This window comes from Sitophilus oryzae, unplaced genomic scaffold (genome assembly GCF_002938485.1).
Source record: "Sitophilus oryzae breed Bouriz unplaced genomic scaffold, Soryzae_2.0 scaffold_1576_pilon_pilon, whole genome shotgun sequence".
In the NCBI taxonomy this organism is placed as follows: domain Eukaryota; kingdom Metazoa; phylum Arthropoda; class Insecta; order Coleoptera; family Curculionidae; genus Sitophilus; species Sitophilus oryzae.
In genome coordinates, this window is record NW_022146254.1 from 14,653,837 (window position 1) to 14,675,774 (window position 21,938).

The 21,938-nt window shown below is 31.0% G+C and overlaps 3 protein-coding genes across 4 annotated transcripts in view; 2 read left to right on the forward strand and 1 right to left on the reverse strand.

Annotated features, from left to right (window-relative positions):
- Positions 1-15,313, forward strand: part of LOC115879067 (glycerol-3-phosphate acyltransferase 3) — a 56,472-nt gene extending 41,159 nt beyond the window's left edge. For both annotated transcript variants that reach the window (XM_030895711.1, XM_030895710.1), the window contains exons 6-10: positions 1,703-1,818; positions 1,877-2,029; positions 4,919-5,116; positions 6,543-6,621; positions 15,077-15,313. In XM_030895711.1, the coding sequence (XP_030751571.1) occupies positions 1,703-1,818; positions 1,877-2,029; positions 4,919-5,116; positions 6,543-6,621; positions 15,077-15,118 (588 nt within the window). In that variant the 3' untranslated portion in view covers positions 15,119-15,313. The remainder of the gene's footprint in view (positions 1-1,702; positions 1,819-1,876; positions 2,030-4,918; positions 5,117-6,542; positions 6,622-15,076) is intronic.
- Positions 14,221-15,111, reverse strand: LOC115879068 (39S ribosomal protein L43, mitochondrial). Its single transcript, XM_030895712.1, has 4 exons — positions 14,874-15,111; positions 14,704-14,810; positions 14,471-14,642; positions 14,221-14,413 (listed from the first exon to the last, which is right to left on the reverse strand). The coding sequence occupies exons 1-4, from the start codon at positions 15,008-15,010 to the stop codon at positions 14,272-14,274; spliced, it is 558 nt and encodes a 185-aa protein (XP_030751572.1). The 5' UTR covers positions 15,011-15,111; the 3' UTR covers positions 14,221-14,271.
- A 114-nt stretch (positions 15,314-15,427) lies between the features above and the next one.
- LOC115879390 lies at positions 15,428-20,512 on the forward strand. The gene is made up of 7 exons (XM_030896206.1): positions 15,428-15,521; positions 15,578-15,641; positions 15,700-15,764; positions 15,819-16,094; positions 16,147-16,327; positions 16,381-16,924; positions 19,876-20,512. The coding sequence occupies exons 1-7, from the start codon at positions 15,481-15,483 to the stop codon at positions 20,406-20,408; spliced, it is 1,704 nt and encodes a 567-aa protein (XP_030752066.1). The 5' UTR covers positions 15,428-15,480; the 3' UTR covers positions 20,409-20,512.
- Positions 20,513-21,938: the final 1,426 nt, after the last annotated feature.

Here is a 21,938-nt window from a genome sequence, read left to right on the forward strand (position 1 = left end):
TTATTTTAGACAAATAGTTTTCAAATAAAAGTTGTGGATAATCATATCCTTAATGAGACTGTGTTCTCCGTTTTTCTTCTAAAGCCTGTCACTTTTGATATATGACACAAACATATGTTTTTTTAAATGGAAACCATATTGGCCATGACTAAAAAGCGCCATTTTTTAAGCTTTTCAGCGATATAAGCTATAATATGGTTTTTTCACAAAATTACTGAGTTATAGCCAATTCTTCTCTTTCTTGACTAATTTCACTTAGTTAGCCATGGAAACAAGTTCAATCGTCGTTGTTCTCAGAAAGGTGAAACTGTCACATCCAAACTTATAAATTAAAGTAAATAAAAATTGTAAATATGAATTTTTCAGATGAAGAAAATCGTGTAGGATTATTGATTAGTTCAACTTTTCTTGGCTATACAGTTTCGAGGTTACGTTGACCGTTGAACGTTACTTACGTTTTTTAGAGAACGGTTTTCAAGACATGTTAGAAAAGTTAAATTTAGATACTCGCGCATTAATAGACTGGTTCCAACAAGACTTTCATTATGACACACCACCACAATGAAAAAAAATGTTAAAAATTATTTATATCGTAATTATGTAGATTCAGGGATAGAAAGAGGTGAACCAATTGCATGGGTCTCCTCGATCACCCGACCTATCCATTTTAGATTTTTTTTATGCGGTATGGTTAACAACAAGGTTTATAAAAGAATTACTTATGAATTAACGGAAGCACTCGAAGAGGCAGTATAGGAGAAGTTTAATTAAGTCGACCGGTCGTATTGTGAGTATATGTAGCTAGGAATTCAGTTTTAAAAAGATGCATTTATGTACTCAAAACAATGGCGGATTTTTTGAACATTTTCGAAAATAACTTAAAGTGTATGTAGTGATATTATTTTTTTAAGTTTTAGTTCGTGTAATGTAAATTGTAAAGAGCCCTTTAATACTATATTTTATCTTTTTATAAGTTATAAATCATAACAAAATAAGAATACCATGCCAACTAAGTGAAATTAGTTAAGAAAGATAAGAATATAGCCAACTCAGTAATTTTTTGAAAAAAAACATATTATAGCTTATATCGTCGAAAAGCTTATAAAATGGCGCTTTTTATGAAGTTATGGCTAACTATGGTTTCCATTTAAAAAACATATGTTTGTGTCATATGTCAAAAATGACAGGCTTTAGAAAAAATCTTAGAACACAAACTCATTAGGGAAGTGATTATCTACAACTTTTATCTAAATTTTTTTTGTCTAAAATATATTATAATAGAATTGGGACAATTTTTAAATTAGCCAAAATTTGTTTTTTTTGAAATATCTAGTAAGCTATGAACTTTTTCAAAAATCTGAAAGGCGCATATTTATGAGCCCACAAAACTGCAATTCTTTCTTCCCCTTTTAACAGACTCTCTATCTCCAGTAGTTTCCGAGATACCCATAGAGAACATCGTAGGAAACTCACCCGTATACTGATCTACGACCTTAATCATATAATTTTACATGACACTACAGAAATGACAGGGATCTTCATATCCAAGCCAACTCTGACACCACAAAGAGTAAGAAATTCATAATTGTGACAATAATATGTTTCTTAAAGGGTCGTATTAGGATTTTATAGGCTTTATTTTTGTTGCTACATAATATGTACGAAAAAAAAATAGGTAATAATATTTTATATTCCTATATAGATTGGACAAAGACATGGAGGCTTTTTAGGGATACTCCAAAGAGCTTTGGCAAGGGCATCACCTCATATATGGTTTGAAAGGTCGGAAGTTAGGGATAAAAAATTTGTCGTGAAGAGGTAATTTTTGTTTTTCTATTTAAATAATATATGTTTATTATTTTGTTTGTTGATTTAGGTTAAAAGAGCATACGTCAGATCCTAAAAATCCTCCCATATTGATTTTCCCAGAGGGTACTTGCATCAATAATACTTCAGTGATGCAGTTTAAAAAAGGCAGCTTTGAAGTGGGCAGTGTGATATATCCTGTTGCTATTAAATATGATGCCAGGTATGACTATATATTTTTTTTGCATATACAGCGTCAGGCAGTAGTGCGTCGCGCATCTGTAGCTCCTAGAACCTAGAATAAAAAACTTGGAATTTTGTTTAAGTGCAAATCTAAAGTATGTACTATGATGGAAAATATTTTTCTCAAAAAGTGGGTGGATCAGGATGATTTTTTTTTAAATTGAACACCCTGTGTATTATTGCATTTCTGGTTTCCTTTTAGATCACTTTACATAATCCTAAGATATGAGTAAATATATTTCGATAGTTTCTGAGATATAAATAAATAAATAAATAAATAAAAAAAAATATATTTTTCAACCTTTCTTAAAAAAATATTATAAACACAAGAACACAAAAACTATTATAGGCATTTACTTTAGATGGTCTGTACTTATAGTCTAAGACCTAAGAGCTAGAACGTTTTCGAGAAAGTATTTTAAGACGTCTATCTGGCTCTTTGATACATATTTTACTATGCTTTCTGGAATAGCATGCGGCCCGTCTGGCTGCCGATACGCTTTGCGTTCACTACTGCGCATCGGAAGAAGATCCTATATATATTTTTTTAATTTAGTTCTATAAATTCTAGTATTGAATATAAATCGAATATGTCTTCATATCGCAGTGCGTAGAGTTTCCGACTACGAGCCGAGGATTTAGAGTTCGAATCCGGGTCAGGGCAAAGACTGTTTTATTTTATTTTCGTTTATATTCTGATAGTAAAGTATTAAATAATTCTGGTGATTCAAAAAATATATTTAATGCTTTACTATCAGAATAGAAACGAAAATAAAATAAAAAAGATTTTGCCCTGACCCGGATTCGAACTCTGACCCCTAGCTTGATAGGCAGAACCTCTACGCGCTGATCTATGGAGACTCGGTCGGTTTATATTCAATACTAGAATTTAAAGGACTAATAAAAATATAGGATTTTCTTTCAATGCACAGTAAACGTTTACCGCAGCCAGATGCACACGCAACGTTTACCGGCAGCCAGACGGGCCGCATGCTGTTCTAGAGAGCATAGTAAAAGATATATCAAAGAGCCAGACGTCTTAAAATACTTGTTTTTCCGACGTTGCTCTCGTACTATTACTTGACTATAAATGTCGTAATCTTAAATCAGACAGGATGTTCAAAATTCTACGCCAAACTTTCTAAAATATAAAATAATTTTTCTTTTTAAATGGAACACCCTGTATATTATTTTTTTTAATAGATGGAAAATTAAAAAATAAATATTTTTTGTATATAGATTATTTCAAAAATTTTAACGGTTTCTCAGATATTCGCGGTTTTATATTTCATTTATTTATCATATTACCAAAGCCACCTAATGATTTTTCTCTTGTATTTTACCGTTGAAAGAGCCGTATGAAATATTATCGCGAGTATCTGCGAAACAGTTGAAAATTGTTGAAAATTTTGAAATAATCTAAATACGAAAAATGTTCATTTCTTAGTTCTCCATCTAATAAAAAAAATAATATATAGGGTGTTCCATTTAAAAATACGAAGAGAAATTATTTCATATTTTAGAAAGTTTGGCGTAGAATTTTGAAGACCCCGTGTGATTTAAGATTACGATATTTATAGCAAAGTAAGTATATACCATCTTAAGTAATACAAGGGTAATACCACAGATTAGGTATCCTATAAGTATACAGATAAAAATCTTGTCCCTAATTCGTGGTACGAAAATTGTTTTGTATGACGATGTGCAAACGAGTCAAATTTTCTGTGCGCAAAAATAAACTGGCGTAAAATAACAATAAACAGCGTAATAGAGAGATATCGCTAAACTGAATAGCGTGCATGGACGTTAATAAGGCCAGGTGTTATTTCCTTTACGTGAGGTGGTATTAACTCTTTTCATTTGTAGTTATCAGATCGGAAAGAATTCTGTTCGCGTCGCGTCCGCTATTTAAACTTAACCTAACTTTGAATTTAAAACTTTGAAATTGTTTTGTTTACTAGGTATTTTAAAACTAAAGGGCTAAAGTGCTTATTTCCAGTGCTTTATTGTTCAACGTCTACCAATGGGTTTAGGGCTACAAGCAACAAATTCTCTTAGAAGGGCTAAGTCGTCATCTGCTGTAAACATAAGACTCTTTATAGGTTCTTTAGTATTGGAAGAGGTGGAATCCATATTTTGGGCCATATTTATTTAATTAAAACTAATCCCAGCTACTTAAATATCAAATTACCTAATAAAACTAAAGCAGTAATTCAAAACAATTCAAATATAACCTAAAATAAAAGATCTCGCCGGCCAGCTCCGGTTGTCAAATACCCGCACATGCCTATTTAAGCAATTTTTAAACGTTATCAGAGGTTATTTAGAAACAGCGCTTGGTGTAATTGATCCGCAAATTACGTCAGGCGGTAACGTTATTAGCGGGTGTTGCGTTGACTCGCGCATATCGTAACCATGATAAGGTACGCGTAAATACTGGATGACGCTATTCGGTTTTCCGATATCTCTCTAATAACTGTGCCGGTCAGGCGCTGTGCACAATTTTAGAGGCCATAAGTGGGCGTGCTATGTGCGCAAACTAGTCACCTAACTAGTGCCCGATTCCGAAAATTGGAACCACGAAAAACAATAAAGGAAAAACAAAGATTATAATCTGTATAATCTGTGGTAATACCTAATATAGTTTTGATTTCAGGACAGTTCTTGTATTTGTAATAATTTTTTTAAGCAGCTATCGAAATATATTTACTCATATCTTATAGCGTAGATTTCTGCCTGAAGAATGCTGGGGTAGAAAAAACTACTATCCCTGTTTCTGTTTTGGCTTTGGAAACATCATACCAACCATAACCGAATATTTTATGGTTTACCGAAAGTATTCTATTGTAATTTTGTTGGTTTTTAACAGGTTTGGCGATGCATTTTGGAACAGCAGCAAATATTCCATGCTTCATTATTTGTACATGATGATGACCAGCTGGGCCATCGTCTGCGATGTATGGTACTTACCTCCTATGCAGAAAAAGGAAGGGGAGAGTTCCATAGATTTCGCCAATAGGGTGAAAAGTGCGATAGCCAAACAGGGCGGTTTAGTCGATTTAGTTTGGTAAGTACTGACTTTTTTGAAACTAGAGAAAATGTGGAATTTATAATGGGTATATAAAATAGTATAATTTTTATGGGATACTCATCCTTTAAAAAAATGTTTACAATAATAATTATACATCATATTCACAAGAGAGAAACAAAGCTGTTTGAAAAACTGTGTAATTGTTTTTTTCTTTGTTTATATAAAATTTTAAGAAGTACCGGTACTTATCAAGATTAAAATCTATTAAAATAATATACAATAAATTATGTGGTAAAAATTTTATTATAGAGGTTTAAAAAGATTATATTTATAGGGCATAAAATATTTTTATGGTTCTGTATATCTAATTGTTTTTTAATTAACTCTATGGCATATATAATATGTAAATAAAAATTGCTGGCTTAATCCTCTCCAGACTACACAGTATTTTTGTTATTCAGAAAATTTCAAAAGAAAATTTTGCTGGAATGAAACAAATTGAAGTCAGAGTTATGTTTTATGCATTTTGCTAAATAATAAGTGTTTTAAATGTGTTACACAAAAAAACCATTACTTGTTTTACAATTTTTAAACATTTATGTTTAAAACTATAAGAAAACCTCTTTCTTTCAACTATTTAATAAAAAATACAAGTCTAATGCAAACCAAATAAAAATCAAAGTCAGATATACAGAGTGGTCCGAATTGAATATTTCATTTTCATCAATAAAAATTTCATTTTTATTTCGATTTTTTCCAAATAATTTCTGAACTAACATCGATATTTGGATTAAAATTGGTGTCTGAGGTGTTTTTTGACTTGAGAAATTTGATTTCCATGTCAATTTTACTCTTACTTGTAGGTGGGCGTATTTTTTAACGGGTTTCAAGAATCTAATTTTAATTTTAATAATTAAAAAAAGATTCTTTGGTAAAAACCGCTACGAATAACGCTTTTCAAGACGTTTGGAATGTAAATTATCAGTACATGTCATTAGTGACAAATTAAACATGTTGATTAGATAGTTATTTGAACGAAATGACAAATCTGGGAACTTTAAATTTTTTTAAATTAATCAATAGTTTTTTCTAGAAAGAATTATGATGAAACAATTTTTGTTGAACATGTGGCACAAAAACATCTCAAATTTATGATTTTAGACCAATAACTATCTAGTCAACGTATCCAATTTTTGTCAATGATGACATATATTGATTATTTCAAATATAAATATTTCGAGAACCATTACTCGGTAGCGATTTTTACTAAGAGACGTAAAAAACGGTGGAAATGTATAATTTTTCACTCAGTAGGGGGGGGGGGGGTTATACAAACTTTTTTACTTATTTTTATTTGCAGAATATACTGCCGAAGTTTCCCGAATACAATTCGGACAACCCTGTATATCAGACTAGTTAAAACATGTTTTGTTCAACGTTGTATTTTCTTTTTAATTTTTAGGGACGGCCAGTTGAAGAGGTATAAAGCCAAAAAAGAATGGAAAGAGCGACAGCAAGAGGAATTCAGCAAAAGATTGAAAGTAGAGTAAACCAAAAACATTTCAAGAACTTTTAGCATTAAAAAATCATCTCATTAGTTTTGTATCTCTCTTTTTGTTTTCTTTTAAGATAAAACTAAAGTCAGTAACTCCACGTAAAAGAAATCAATAGGTACCGAAGCTGCCAAATTTACATTTTTATTTCGAGTCAGACTCAATTATTATTTTTGAGTAAATAAATAAATTTTAAGTTTCCTGGAATTTCGGAGCAATGAGAGCAAACTTGAAAAGACTGGCCATCGTGGTTGTTAGTATATGATCATCTCTAGTCATGGCACTTAGATTTTAGGTCATTTTTCTTGTGATTGGTCGGATGATGTAATAATTATACGGTAAGAAACGAAAAACAATAAAAAGATTGCATTTTTTATTGTACTACTCCGAAACAAAATATCTCAAACATTCGTATCTATTAAGTGAAATTTTTAGTACCTACCCGCGCTCCATTTTTTCAATCATATTATAATTATGGTATAAATGAAATAGAATATGTTGTATTAATTTATATTTTTCCCGCGTAGTTTATTTAAGCTTTTTGGTTAGCTTATTCATTTCTAAATAGTCGTGTGCTTATAGTCTTAAGATAAATAACGTACGATTAAAATTTCGACGTCACAGTAGCCTTTGAAATTATTCTTGATGGTGATTTCTGTCTTTAAAAATTAACATAAAATTTGCCAAGTTTTTATGTGAATTTTTCATAAATGCCATAATGGGGTCGGTAATGTGAATTATCGTTTCAAAGGTTACCGTGACGGTGTTTTTTTCTGATCGTATATCGGTTTCTAAGAAGTTACAATCAAGTGGGCCTTGGACGTTGACATTCAAACAAATTCTAATCCAGTAGGTACTAAAGCCTGGTTGACACGGTCAAAGTGTACAGGGTGTCTCATTTTCGTTGAAATCATACAGTATCTCTGTTATTAGTAAAGATAGGAGGATGCGGTTCGCACAAACCTGTTCCACTGTTTTGTCAAACGGAAGATGTTGTAAAAGGTGCCCGGTGGCGTAGAGGTACAGGCTTTTGTCTACCAATCTCAAGGTTGTGGGTTTGAATCCTACACCCTGCATTTCATCAGCCGACTATACAAGTTGTCCCAGAAATAAGTGCAAATATTTTAACTGGTAGTATAGTTCAACCCCAGAAACACGCCTATGAGATTTTTTCGCGAATTTTTTTTTAAATTCGGAATTTTTTGAATATTTTTTTGGATTTTTTTTTTATTTTTTATTTAAAAAACATAATTTTCTGATAATATGGCAGCATAGGTGGTAGATTAAATTTACAAGAAAGAAAATCCAGAAATGATCCAGTGGTTCTCAAAATTTTTGCAAAAAATCATTTTTTTGGAAATTTTCAAAGTAAAATAACTCCGTTATTTTGGACTTATGTGAAAAACGACAGAGAGAAAATATGTTTCTTTTATCGAGATCTACCACCCCTTAAAATATTTGCTCTTATTTCTGGGACACCCTGTATATATAAAATGCTAATGTTTATCTGTGTCGTTTCTACTTAAGTAACGATTTGCTCTAGAAAGTTGCCTTTTTTACTAAAAGATAGCTAATTGGCTCTTCTAAAAATTGTCGTCGCCGGATTTTTTTTTAATTAATTAAGAAAATGAAAATAAAAAGTATTTTTTTTTCCTTATGTCGTGGCGGATGCGCCAGGCTTTAACTAATTTTTATTAAAATAACAATAGTTTGGGTACCTAGGTCGACTCAGCCTTAAATGAGTACTTGGGATTCACAATTCTAAGGTAATAATAGGCGGTTGAAGCGTAGTGCTAGCCACATTACCTTCCTTGTATACCGAACGGCTCTAGCATGGCAAGCTCGCAACTTGCTACTCCCAAGGAGTTAAACGCTATATACGGGAGCTATTATTATTAGGATATTGTAAACAAAATTTTCATAGTCCTCTTTGTTTCTGAGCTACAGGGTCTTTTCGAATACTTTGTAATTTGGGACCGTCCCCGTATCTCCGTTATTGTGAAAGGTATCGAGAAGGTGAAAACAGATTCTTGTAGAACTTTTTACGTAGAACACAGCGGCGTAGTTTGTTTTTCTATGAAAAAAATATTTTTGAAAATATGAACTAAAGTTATGTTTTTTCAAATGGAATACCCTGTATATTTATAAATCATATGATACGGCTTGCTATGAGCTTCTCAAAAATATATATCACTCTATAGTTATTTTCATTATTTACTTCAATATTTAAAAGATATTTTCTTATTAGTAGGCCGTGATAGATAACAAAAAAAAATCAAAATGGTACTTACTTAAATAGTCATACACATATTCAAATTTTATTTGGGACTGAAATATTTTACTTTTAAACTGTTACCACTGAATCTCTGAATATATTTTTCTTCTTTTTTTATAACGGGATTTATTATAACGGGATGGGTTTGCAAATATCCAAAAGCTTGCCTGATAGCTTTTTCTAGGCTTCGACATTGTTGTAGTTGCCACAATATATTTCATATTTCAAACATCCCTAAATAGAGAAATCGAGAACGGACAAATCCGGGGACCATGAATTGGGACTAATATGGACCCATCGTATGGGTCCATATTAGTCCCAATTCATTGATTTGGGAAATACTCATTTAACAAAATTTTAATATTTTCAAAGTTGTGAGGGGGGACCCCTTCTTGCAGAAAGTGTATTTCACGTAAATTAGCTAAAGGAATTCCGGTACAGTAGCTTCCAAGATTTACAAATAGCGATAGAGAGTTAAGTTTTCCTGATATACCGTATGATCAAAAAAAAAAAACAGGATATGAAATAAAGATCTGTCATTTTATATGTAAATTTATATAGGAAATGTCTTCGATCGTCATTTTCCAGCCAACTGGACGCCGCTTTTTTCGATCATACGGTATAAAGAATATATTAGTGGTTCCCAAAATAAAACAAGAGACAGATAGCAGTATACTTTTAATAATTATTTAGTTTCTTTGACTATTAATCATGGCCTACTAATAAAAATATCTATTGATGAAAACTTTTAAATATTGCAGTAAATAGTAGTGATGAACCAAACCGTGATTTTCTGTTCACAGGCTTACCTGTGACAGCGACTTTGTATTATCTGTGACTCTTAACTGTGACTGCGACTTTATGATTATGAATCCGAAAGCACAATCACGGCTAAAATATAAGATACGATACGAATGATACGATTCTGTTGTTGTTATACTAATTTTTATTTGTCCTTTATCCAAGGCCGCTGAAATAGAAAACACTAAACAGTGGGTAAAAGGTATATTAAAAAATAAAAATAAAACAATTTTTTTATTTAAAGAAACCAACGGGAAAAGAATCAAATATGCAACATGCTCATAACCATAATGAACGAAACTTAACAACACGATATAAGTAATACATTAAACAACAAATATTTTCCTTTGTATTAAAATAAACGAAATATATAAAAAATGAAGTTTCTAAAAAAAATAAACAGTATAAAGGTAAAACTTCATGTTTGGCTTTAAAAAAACCTGCTAAACTAAAAAGGAACCAAACCGATTCGTAGTGATAAAAAATAGTAATAAAATATAAAATACATAAAAAATTAAATCACTTCTAACAGTCACTGTCTTTAGATCACTTTGTCAGATATCTATCCTATGAGACCTACGTCGTGACTCGTGACTGTGAACTGAGTCACGACCGGCGCCATCGGCAGCTGCGTTCGCGACGCGCGACGCGCGACTTCCCGCTCTGTGAAGTATTTTCTCGTTACCAGAGAAATCACAATTCGTCACGCTTTAGCAAGTCACCGTTTATTTTCAAATCAGTCACAGGCCGTGACTGTGATTATAGAATATCAGTGACAAAGTCACAGTTACCGATATTTCACTCATCACTAGTAAATAGTGAAAATAAATAGAGAAGGATATATATTTTTAAGAAGTTTATGGGCAACTCAGATCATATAATTTACTTATACAGGGTGTTCCATTTAAGAAAACATAACTTTAGTTCAAATTTTCAAATATATTTTTTTCGTAGAATAACAGACCACGCCACAGTATTCTACGTAAACATATCTATAATAAACAGTTTTCACCTTCTCGATACTTTTCACAATAACAAAGATACAGGGAGTGTCCAAAATTGTAAAATTTTCAAAAAGATCCTGTAGCTTAGAAACGAAGAGGGCTATGAACATTTTGTTTACAACATCTTCCGTTTGACAAAAAAAAGTGGGACAGGTTTGTGCAAACGGCTGGTTGGTACAGTCCAAACAGGGTTCAAGTGAGACGCGCGCAGCTTCCAAGTGTATTTGATCCAAGTACATTTCGATCGTGTCAAGTAGGCGTATAACAGTATAACAGTAAAAATATCAATAAAACCATATAAAAAAATTGTGTGAACGTACCAGGTTGGTTTGATTATAACTTTTTTTCTATCTACACGGTAGTTATTGATCACCATTTTGTATTAAATTAAAAACGCCTCAGGTTACTAACAGTTTATTTTTTCAGGCTGTGAAAAGAATTATTTGAATACTTTTTATATTCATAAAATTAGAGCCTTGAATATTTGCTCTTGTAGTATTCAAACAAACATGAATAAACTGGCGGTAGATGAATTTGTTTTCATCTAAATTTAGCTGGCAATTGTCCTTACCCCTTTATTTTGTTTAAAAACGTCTCCTTTAGATATTTTAGTTAGACTTATCAAACAACTCTAGTTTTTTTTAATAGAAACTCCTTTTTTAATAGAAAGTTAAAAATCTTTTTAGACTTTCTAATTTTGTTATGATGGGAAGTTTAAAAAGATTAAAGCTAATACAGGGTGTTTCAAAAAACATGTGCCATCTCTCGTGGGGAGATTCCTCACGTAAAAATAAGATTTATTTCTCATATCAACATAGGTTCGATTCTGATTTGTTTGTTTATTAATTCTGATGCTTTCATATGCATCTAATTGCCTGTAATTTGAGACTTGTTTAATTAATTTTAAATTATTAAGATCTATACAATGTTCTTTGTTGTTGCATATTAACCCATATGCACGTCGATGAATGTGGAATTTATCGACACTTTTTTTCACATAACATTAAAATATGTAGCACCATAGATAAAAGAAAATAATCTTCTATTAAGATAGATATGAAACTTAATAGTAAAATTTTGGGTCAAAGCGCCCCTCCGTGTTCTTAGTAGAGACTACGTTTAACCCAGCGCCTTCGCCTTTTCTGCTGTAAATATTTTTTATGTTTATATTTGATTTCAAAGGATTTAGTTTTAAAGTTACACTGATATATTAGTATATCAGAGTAACTTTAATAAAACATAAGAATATATATATTTTACAGTTTATTAAATATAAATTTTGACTACAAGGTAGAAAGTAAATCACAATATTTGATAAAACTTATAAGTATACCATTTTTACAGTTAATAAATAATAAAACTATTTTTGACTATGATATTTAAAATTTAGATAGATAGAATATTAAAAAACATACCGGTATTTGCAGACGCAGGCCCAAATTCAATAAAAACCAAAATTTTTCCTGCGAAAATCGGGCTTTTTTCACAGAAAAGGTATTTTTTGATTTATCAACAATCATTGTCATGTTGACAATATACAGGGTGTTTTCTAATTAGTCTAAAAAATTGTGGTGTGATTCCTTATGTGTCCTTAAAACAATTTACCCAATTTTTATATAATCATTGGGTCTAATGTACTTCCTTTCTGATCTACAGGGTGTTAAAAATTAAAAAAAAATCGATATTTTGCTTAACATAAATGGTACACTACTGCTTTTTTAAGGAAAATATATTTTTTTCTTGACTGGCCATCCTTTTTCAGCAAAATTGATCTTTTGAGTTTTTCTTGTTCATCAAACGGTTGCCGAGAAAAAAATAAATATACTTATTAAGAGCCCGCCGTCTAACGATTTTTTATTTTTTAGATTAATTAGGAAACTAGTAACCTCTAAAAATTATTTTTCCTACCACTAGCGACATACCGTGTTTTTAGTGAGTACTAAATTATTTTATCAAAATTTCACCATATAAGTTTCCAGGCAATGTGTAGCACTTATAATAACTTTTACCCTCAAAATTTCATTCGAATCATTAAAAGTACTTGGAAGAAAATTATAATAAATCGAAAGATTATTAAGACTTTAACGCCCTGTGCACAGAATATACTAACGAAAAAGAAGCCCAAGTTCCTTGTAATAAATCGGTTCCATTTTCGTAGCGCCATCTCTCGACAAAGCTGACATTTACAGGTTAGCCAAAGGGGTGCGGGGCCGGGGGGAATTGTAAAATACACTTTTTTATTTTAAATATTTTTATTCGCTATTTGCAAGTTTATTTTTAAAACATATTATCTGAAACAATCACATAATATGTCTTAAAAATAAAATTACAAACGGAAACAAAAGGAATTAAATAATCTGAAAATCTACAAAGTTTATTGATAAAAAAGTTAGGCTATGCAAATTGATATATTAAGTATAACCTCTTTGGTATAACATTGTTAAACAAACATTAACAAAGCATAACATATCAGATCATAGAACTAGAAAAAGTACTATTACATAAAAACAGGCGATACAATACTTCAAAATTAATTTTAACATAATATCAAAACCGAAAAATCAAACTGCAAACACAACCACACTTATCACAACAGAAATTAACACACACTTCCGCGGCAAATGTCCAAGAAAGACTGATCATCCTGATTGGTCCGGTCCGGTCGTAGCTCCCTTCGTATTGTCGGTAAGCAAAATCCCTGTCCAAAAATCTTGACGATTAGCGCCATCACCCGTCATAATTGGGAAACTTTTGCTGGAACCATTTTGAATATTTCACTTACATGGCCCTGACCCTGTGGCTACGAAACAAAGCAGAGTCGGACCTATGTTGATATGAAAAATAAATCATATTTTTACATGAGGAATTTCCCGACGAGAGATGGCACATCTTTTTGAAACACCCTGTATAAACATAAATCATTTTAAATAGACTTAAGTAAAAATTAGTCATTTTAGTATTTAGTTATTTTTGTAATGCTCAAACATTGTGTCGATTAGTTTAGAAATGAAATTTAGAAGACAATAAATTACTTTTCCTTATTCTTATAAAACCATTCAGTTAGTTGTACATATTCTTCCTTAATTTCCTAGTTTTAAACCCGAGAAATATAAAATGAGAACAGTGGCGTACCAATATAGGGACTGATGTAAAAGAAAGAGCATTTATTTTTGTAAATGTGCGCTAGGAGTGTGTGGCCTTTGTTTGGTAGTTATCGATTTAGCTTTAAGTTGTAATATTGAGAACCGTTTACACACTGTAAATATAGTTTTGTATTACACTTTATTTGCATGAAATAAAGTACTATTTAATTTTAAAAAATTGGTATTGAATCTAATCCTGACCACTAATACAGAAAGGATAGTAGGCAACCAGTAAATAATATTTTGAAAAATTACGCGCGCTTTTTGAAAATACCACCAAATACCAACATTGTTGTTAATTAATTTTTAAATAAATGAGTATTTGTTATTCTGAAAGCTGAATCCAAGAAGAATGCCAACAATATAATTAACTAATCTACAGCTTTATTTTAATAAAAATACTACATAATATCATCTACTCTGCTCTACTCTCTTCTACATTTCCAAGTTTCTGTCTTTTGTATAACTCTAATAATTCTTCAGTAGCAGAAGTCTCATTAATAAACGGCCCTGTTAGTTCTGGACATGGAAATTCTACTTTATTCAATTGTGGATCTCTGGAAATTAATATTTTTATGTATTTTTCAATTTTTTTTAAGAGATATTTGGTAAACCTGAAGGTATATGGTGTCCATGGACCTTGAACTGAGGGAAAATCAGTATGAATTAGTTTTCGTAATCTAATTCCAGTTCTGTCTGAGCTTTGTGACTTTAATAACTTTAACCATTTCAGTATTTCGTCTTCTGTAAAGTTTCTAGCATTCACCCACTGTGTGTCACCGTTAACTGTAAAAAGAATGCATTAAGTCGATATTTATAAAACTATTCTATGTCGTATTTTGCTTACGATATTCTGCTTTAATAATCGGTGTGCGATGCCTTCTTGGCTTCACATACACAGCAACCTCTGGACTTTCCTTAACAAAATCCATTAATTTGGTTTCTATAAATTCTCTTGAATCAAAGAAACATACAGTATCAAATTATGGGATTTCAGATTAAATAATATTATATTACCTCATACCCCTACTCGAACCATTGTTTTTGCAAAATTTAAGAACAACTCTCTGTAGCTGACAAACGTATCTTCCGACACCATTTTGGCCAGGCGTTGTTATAAAGGCTGGTTTTAAAAATAAATGGCTATTGGACATTATAAATTATATTAAAAATCACTAATATAAACTTTGATATAAATAAAATGATACATTAAATTTTAGGTTAAGATTCTACGTCAACGCCACAGATTATTTATTATATAAATTAGAGCTGTCCAGTAAATATCAGAAAAGGATATTTTATCGATTCAGGATATAAGATGGGCAGAAATTTCAAAAAACGTAGCCTTCAAGTAAAAAGAACAAAGAACGTAGCATACAACATGACAAATAAAGGTTTTATCATTTTATAACTAGCTTATACCCTCGATTAACTAAAATAAACGTTTTTTAAAAGAACAGTTTTGGATTTTTTCTCTCTACCTCTATATCTCTGCAATCAACTTCAAAACTACAGTACACCCATCTACTGGTAAAAACCTGAACCAAGTTTTATTGACATTTGTTATTGTTATAAATTTAATGATTTCTAACTTTGATTTCTAAATTGTAAAATTTAAACAAAAATGCCGGTAGAAACTTCTTTATCCAGTATTTTAACTACACGGTAATTTACTCACTATATTAAAGGTACTAACTTTATGATAATTTTTAAATTCTTAGGTTTGATTTTGGAGTTCCCCTGGAAGATATTTTTCCACCAGGTGATGTTCATTCCAGGCTTAAAGTAAAACATAAAAAACATTTTTAAATTATTATGCCATTATTTCTGCTTTATATTTTAGTTTCTTTTTGTGATAGCTTACAATGAGTACAGAGATTGTAGTTCAGATATTGAAGATGTCCTAAAGTAAAAAACAGAGCTGTATTTTTTATTATTGGTGCTAAATTTTCAATATTACAGATATTCTCAAGGTTCTCTTCAAACGCGTTTTGATCTGAAGGACAAGTTAATTCTGGATATTGATTACCGGAATAGTATCCAGGGCTATCCTACAGGAAGTTATTTCTGGTTGTTAAGACATTTTTTGGGTCTATTACCTTTACCTTTATTACCCACCTATACCAATGGATGTTGGTTTGATTGGGTTGATATTGGTGAAGAATGCAGATATGTCCTAAAATATTTCAGGGGTGGTAGTAGTTCAGGAAGGCATAGACTAGACCAGGAAATTGCTGAGTACTGATATATAACATTTTTGATATTTTTAAATAAAACAAAATATTTTTAGTTCAATGAATATGCTGCCCTGGCAGAATCTTATTTTATTAGATCTTTTAGTAAAATTTATTAGAAAAATTTGCTGCCCATATCATCCAAACAATATTAATAAAGAATCCTTAATTACTCTTGGTAAATTCTTTTGTGGATCTGTTTTATTAAGACCCTATACACCTGGAAACTATACAAAAGTAAGAACCAAAAGTTTTACCTATTTTTTTTTACTTTAAAACAAATTTTTCAGAATGATACTCTACTGTCTTTGTTTTTGTACATCATATTGAGATGGAAAAACTTGTATAATGGCGCTGACATAGCCAAGGATGATAATAATAATCCAAACAGTTTCTCAAATTTTAATATAACATCTATTTACCAAAGAATGCCCATTATTGCCAGTCTTATAAAAAGTTCACTAAAAGAGGCGGCTTGCCAAACGGAAACAAGTCTCTCAAGTCACACCTATTGCGACGTTTTGAACTCGGACAGCGCAAATCTTCAGGGAAGCAAAGATTTTGTGAAGAAATCAGACCAGAATCTTTACAAGCTCACCTTCATTGAAGAAGAACCTGAAGAAGTGCTAGAAAATGAAGATGAGAATGATTGTTATCAAACTGCTATTGATTTTACTTTGAAAAGTGGGACTGAAGAGCGGGATGTTAAAGACTGGAGTGAAGTTCTTCAGGAAACTCTGGATACGGTCAGGAAAGTGGAGGAAGGATATATTTATGATGATTATGAGACATTCAACAAGGAGAAGTATAATCAAGTTGGAGAAACCAGTATTGGTATGTGTTAATCACGGTTTTATTTTGCACTAAAAAATTTGATTTTTTATTGTATTTTATTCAGTAATAGCCTAATTTTGTGAGACATTACGATATTCAATTTACTATCATCTTGAAGCAATTGACATACATTCTAATATTTCATGAAATAAGAATGTAAAGTATATACCGGGTGCGTCTCAAAAGTGGCTCGTCCCCCTATAACTTTTTTATTTTTTCAGATAAAAAACGAGATTTGGTATGTTAGTATATGACATAAATTAGGATTGATTGACGTATTCAATTGTTTTTGGTCACTTCCTGTTTCACCGGAAATGACTACAACTTTTGAATTTTAAATGGCACACTCGGCATTTTTTTACTTTATTTGATAGAAAATGACACTCTGAATAGAATGACATATTAAATGTCAACTTTTCCCGTCAATAAACATTCGACAAATTTGCACAAGTAGCCAATGTGATGAGAGGGCGGAGTGTGTTCGCGGTGACCAACAAACAAAATATCAAGAAAACCAACAAACAAAATATCAACAAAAATAACATTGATTTATTAAATAATGTATATTATATTAATTTCTTTAAAATATATTAGAACACTTAAAGAAAGATAATTTATAAACATTGCAATTTCCTGTTAAATTGCAATGATTAGCTTAAAGCACATTATTTGGGGTATTTTCGGTAAATAGCTTTTCCGGAAAACGGAGCCATCTTGTATGTATGCATTTGTATATGTGTGTGTTTATTTAAATACTATAGTGAAAGCAACGATTTTAAATAGGTAAACTTTGTAATATATCTTATTAACAATACAATGTAAAAAGTTTTATAAAAATTCGTTAACAGTAAATGAATTCCGACGTTTGTATCTCATAAGGGCTTAAAGCACCACTGTTCGGTTTTTATATGATTCAAAATAAAAAATATATATATTGTAAAATTAGTAATTTTTTAATGGCCATAATGCGTTCTTTCAAAATCATCGAACAACTAAATCATTTCCATAGTTCCAGTGACGTACCGTGACTTTGAATTTTGAGACCAAAAACTGACAAATAATTTGTCAAAAAAATCATATTACAGCTATATGTTTTATTTTGCATAAAAGTGTTAACTAATAAGTTAGAATAATTATATTTCTTCCCTAACTAAGTGGTTTTATCGCTAAATTTATCTAAAGCTAAGTACAACACAAATCTTAAATACGTGGACTATTATAACAACAAATACATCGTAAAATACTATTTTTGTAGCATTCTGAACGAGGGTTCAAGTTAAACTTTTTAGAAAATAATTTAAAGGAAAAATGAACCTGCTCGCAGATACTTGTTCCGAGTAAATCCTAATATACTTGTTCCGAGTAAATCCCTAATGATTTGCTTTTATAAACTCTGGCACATGATGCAGAATTGCATGAATCTTTGGAGTTATCTTAATACCTAAGTTGAGTATTTCCAATCTAAATTGTTCGAGGTCATGTTCAAAATGTTTGTTTAGTGCTTGACCAAAACAACTCGAAACTACTTGATTGAATGCAGAAAACATTGCAATATATTTATTCCTAAAAAAAAGATGTTTAGGTTTTTGCTTCTAAAAACTTTGAATAGGATTCTTTACCGGGCGATATCGTCTTCAAAATATCCACTTTCTTTAAAAGTTGTCTGGCGTTATTTCCGTTACATTTTCCATAATGATCTAGATTCAATCCCGCTTTTTTATCCGTTCTGTTGCAACATTGGTATTCTCCAATTCAAGACAATCAAATAGTTTTTGAACCACACCTAACAAAAGGTGAAGCTCAGGAGGGGGAATATACTTTAAGACAGGTGTTTCTTCGTCGCCAATGATTAAAGGTATGTTTATACAGTTTTCTAAAAAATAATTGCCCTTTTTTATATGGTTCATTGAACAACAGTTTAAAAAAAATAAAATATTTCAAACAAAAACGCTTACTAAAATTACTTTTGTTATATTTCCTCCAGATTGTTGCCATAAATTTGTATTTTCTGTAATACTTTTTATAGTTCTGAATGATCCTTTAATTTCCATTTCCTTTATACATTTACATCACACCATGGGCAAGTGTGAGTGGATGAGTTTGACTGAAGACCAAGGAGAATCATAATAAGCTTAAAGTCAGCGGCAAAAGTATAGGAACAAATTCCACATATGGACTGCAGATCTAACGTCTCAAAGAGGATTTTAATGTTAGCATAAGATTCAGACAACTTTGGTTCTAAGCCAATTATGAATAGTTTATTAATTCCAGCACTTTTATATTTCTTGAAATATTCGGGATCATTTTCAGGGAGCACATTCAGACAAACTTTAAGTGATCCACCACCACTATCAATGCCAATTTTTAGATGAAAATCTTCAGGTAATTCTCTAATTTCCAAAATATATGATAGAAGACCAGATAAATATGAGCAGTATACAAAAATTAATATTAACTGAATTAACATTTTTCCTTTAAATTATTTTCTAAAATGTTTAACTTGAATTCTAGTTCAGAATGCTACCAAAATAGTCTTTTACGATGTATTTGTGGTTATAACAGTCCACGTATTTAAGATTTGTGTTGTACTTAGCTTTAGTTAAATTTAGCGATAAAATCACTTAGTTAGGGAAGAATTATAATTATTCTAACTTATTAGTTAATATTTTTATGCAAAATAAAACATATAGCTGTAATATGATTTTTTGACAAATTATTGTTTCAGTTTTTGGTCTCAAAATTCAAAGTCACGGTACGCCACTGGATCTATGGAAATGATTTAGTTGTTCGATGATTTTGAAAGAACGCATTATGGCCATTAAAAAATTACTAATTTTACAATTTATATATTTTTTATTTTGAATCATATAAAAACCGAACAGTGGCACTCCACTATAGGGGTTGAGACGCACGCGGTATACATTCTTTGACACACTTTTTTTTTCTCCTAGGTACAGTTCTAAATAAAATCTCAAAACAGGGGTGGACTTATATATCATCAAAATCAACTCCCCTAAAAAAATCAAGCACACCTAAAACCACCAAGCCCGAAGAAGAGGACAGTTACTTGAAATTTCCTGATCCTTGTGACGGTATCGACTTTGAATCGTCCACTAAGTGTACGACAAAACATGTCTATCTATCGAAATCAACTCCCATAAAAAAATCGAGCACACCTAAAAACAAACCCGGACAAGAACTCAGTTACGCCAAATTTCCCGACCCTTGTGACAATATCCAATTAGAATCCTCTACCAAAACTGTCCCTCCAGCTAAATCAGATAGCAGAGTGTCCGAAAAGCTGTTCCAGGACAGTCCAGCGACGTTCGTAGAGGACAATAGCAATCAGAATTTAGAAAATCGAGGAGGCACAAGCAAAAGATCTCGATATGTTCTAAAGAGGATGAGGTTGAGTTTGGAGTTTCTTAGAACTCTGTCGCCCAAGAGAAGCGTTTTTAATAAAGTCAAATATCAGAAAATCTGATTCTGATACAGAATAGATCAAATGATTTTGTTTCTATACAGGGTGGTTCGAACTGTATTCCGGAAACTTCGGCAGCATATTCTGCAGATAAAAATAAGCTAAAAAGTTCGTATAAATTTATGTCATAAAATGCTTAGTTTCGGAGATATAGGGTGTAGAAATTTCATTTTTATTTCGATTTTTTCCAAATAATTTCTGAAGTAACGTCAATAATTGTATAGAAATCGGTGTCTGGGAATTTCTAACATTGAGAGATTTGATTTTGGTATCAATATGAGTTATTCTACTTATTGAGGACGCCACCTACATATTTTTAACTGGTTTGAAGAGTAATTTAACTTTTCGTCCGTACCTGTATAAAACTACTGAGTAAAAAATATATATTTACGACGTTTTCTACGTAAAAAAGGTCTCCTGGAAAAAATCGCTACGAGCAACCATTCTCAAGATATGTAGAATGAAAATAGTCAGTACATATCATTATTGACAGAAAATAAACATGTTAAGTAAATAGTTATTTGACTGAAATAATAAATTTGGGAACTTTTAATTTCTTTAAATTAATCATAAAACAGATGATAAAACAGTTTCTGTTGAACTTTTGACAAAAAGACATTTCAAATTTATGTGTGTGTGTGTGTGATTTCACTCTAATAACTATTTAGTCAAATAAAACATCATGTTTAATTTATGTCAATGATGACAGGTATTGATAATTTAGATTCCAAATATCTCGAGAACCATTACACGTAGCGATTTTTACCAAAAGACCTTTTTACGTAAAAAACATCGTAAATGTATATATTTTTACTCAGTAGTTTTATACAGGTAGGGACGAGAAGTTATTACTTTTCAAACCAATAAATAATATTTAGGTGACGCCCTCTACAAGTAGGAGCCATATTGGTATCAAAATGAAATTGCTCATGTTAAAAAACTCCCAGATACCAATTTCCATCCAAATATTCATGTTACTTCAGAAATTATTTGGAACAAATCGAAATAAAAATTAAACTTCTTCACTCTGTATCTTAGAAAGTAAGCATTGTAGGAGATAACATTTATACGCACTTTTTTACTTATTTTTATCTGTAGAATAAGCTGCCGAAGTTTCCGGAATACTGTTCGGACCACCCTGTAGAGTTTTAAGTTTTTGTAAACTTTACCTATAGCTCAAAAATAATCTCTGCCTTTGAAATATTTTGAGCACTCTTATTTTTTTTGAGCTTTATTTTGATCTAGAAGTTGACAAAATGATTTTGAAGAATTATGAAAGGATATTTTGACGTTTTTTCTTAGTTTAATTTGTATAGTTTTGTTGTGTTGTATTTTTATTTTTTTGAATAAAGTTTATTTTTCAGTATATGTGTTTTCGTAATTTATTCATAAAGAAAACCAACGAAATTGAAATTATTTAATCAAGCACACCAGTAGCGAAGCTTTCATTGATGCGGATGATGCGTCGCATATCCCTTCAAAATATTGTAATACTATAATAAAAAAGTCACTGAGATCTATAATAAATTAAAA

Excerpts from the sequence above, each read along its gene's own strand:
- LOC115879390 (XM_030896206.1), top strand. The coding sequence starts at position 15,481 with ATGCCGGTAGAAACTTCTTTATCCAGTATTTTAACTACACG. Across the intron at positions 15,642-15,699 it reads ATGTTCATTCCAGGCTTAAA|TTTCTTTTTGTGATAGCTTA; the intron begins GTAAAACATAAA and ends TTTATATTTTAG. Across the intron at positions 16,095-16,146 it reads CTAGACCAGGAAATTGCTGA|TTCAATGAATATGCTGCCCT; the intron begins GTACTGATATAT and ends AAATATTTTTAG.
- LOC115879068 (XM_030895712.1), bottom strand. The coding sequence starts at position 15,010 with ATGTCCAATAGCCATTTATTTTTAAAACCAGCCTTTATAACAACGCCT. Across the intron at positions 14,643-14,703 it reads GATTATTAAAGCAGAATATC|TTAACGGTGACACACAGTGG; the intron begins GTAAGCAAAATA and ends TTCTTTTTACAG. Across the intron at positions 14,414-14,470 it reads TGGACACCATATACCTTCAG|AGATCCACAATTGAATAAAG; the intron begins GTTTACCAAATA and ends ATTAATTTCCAG.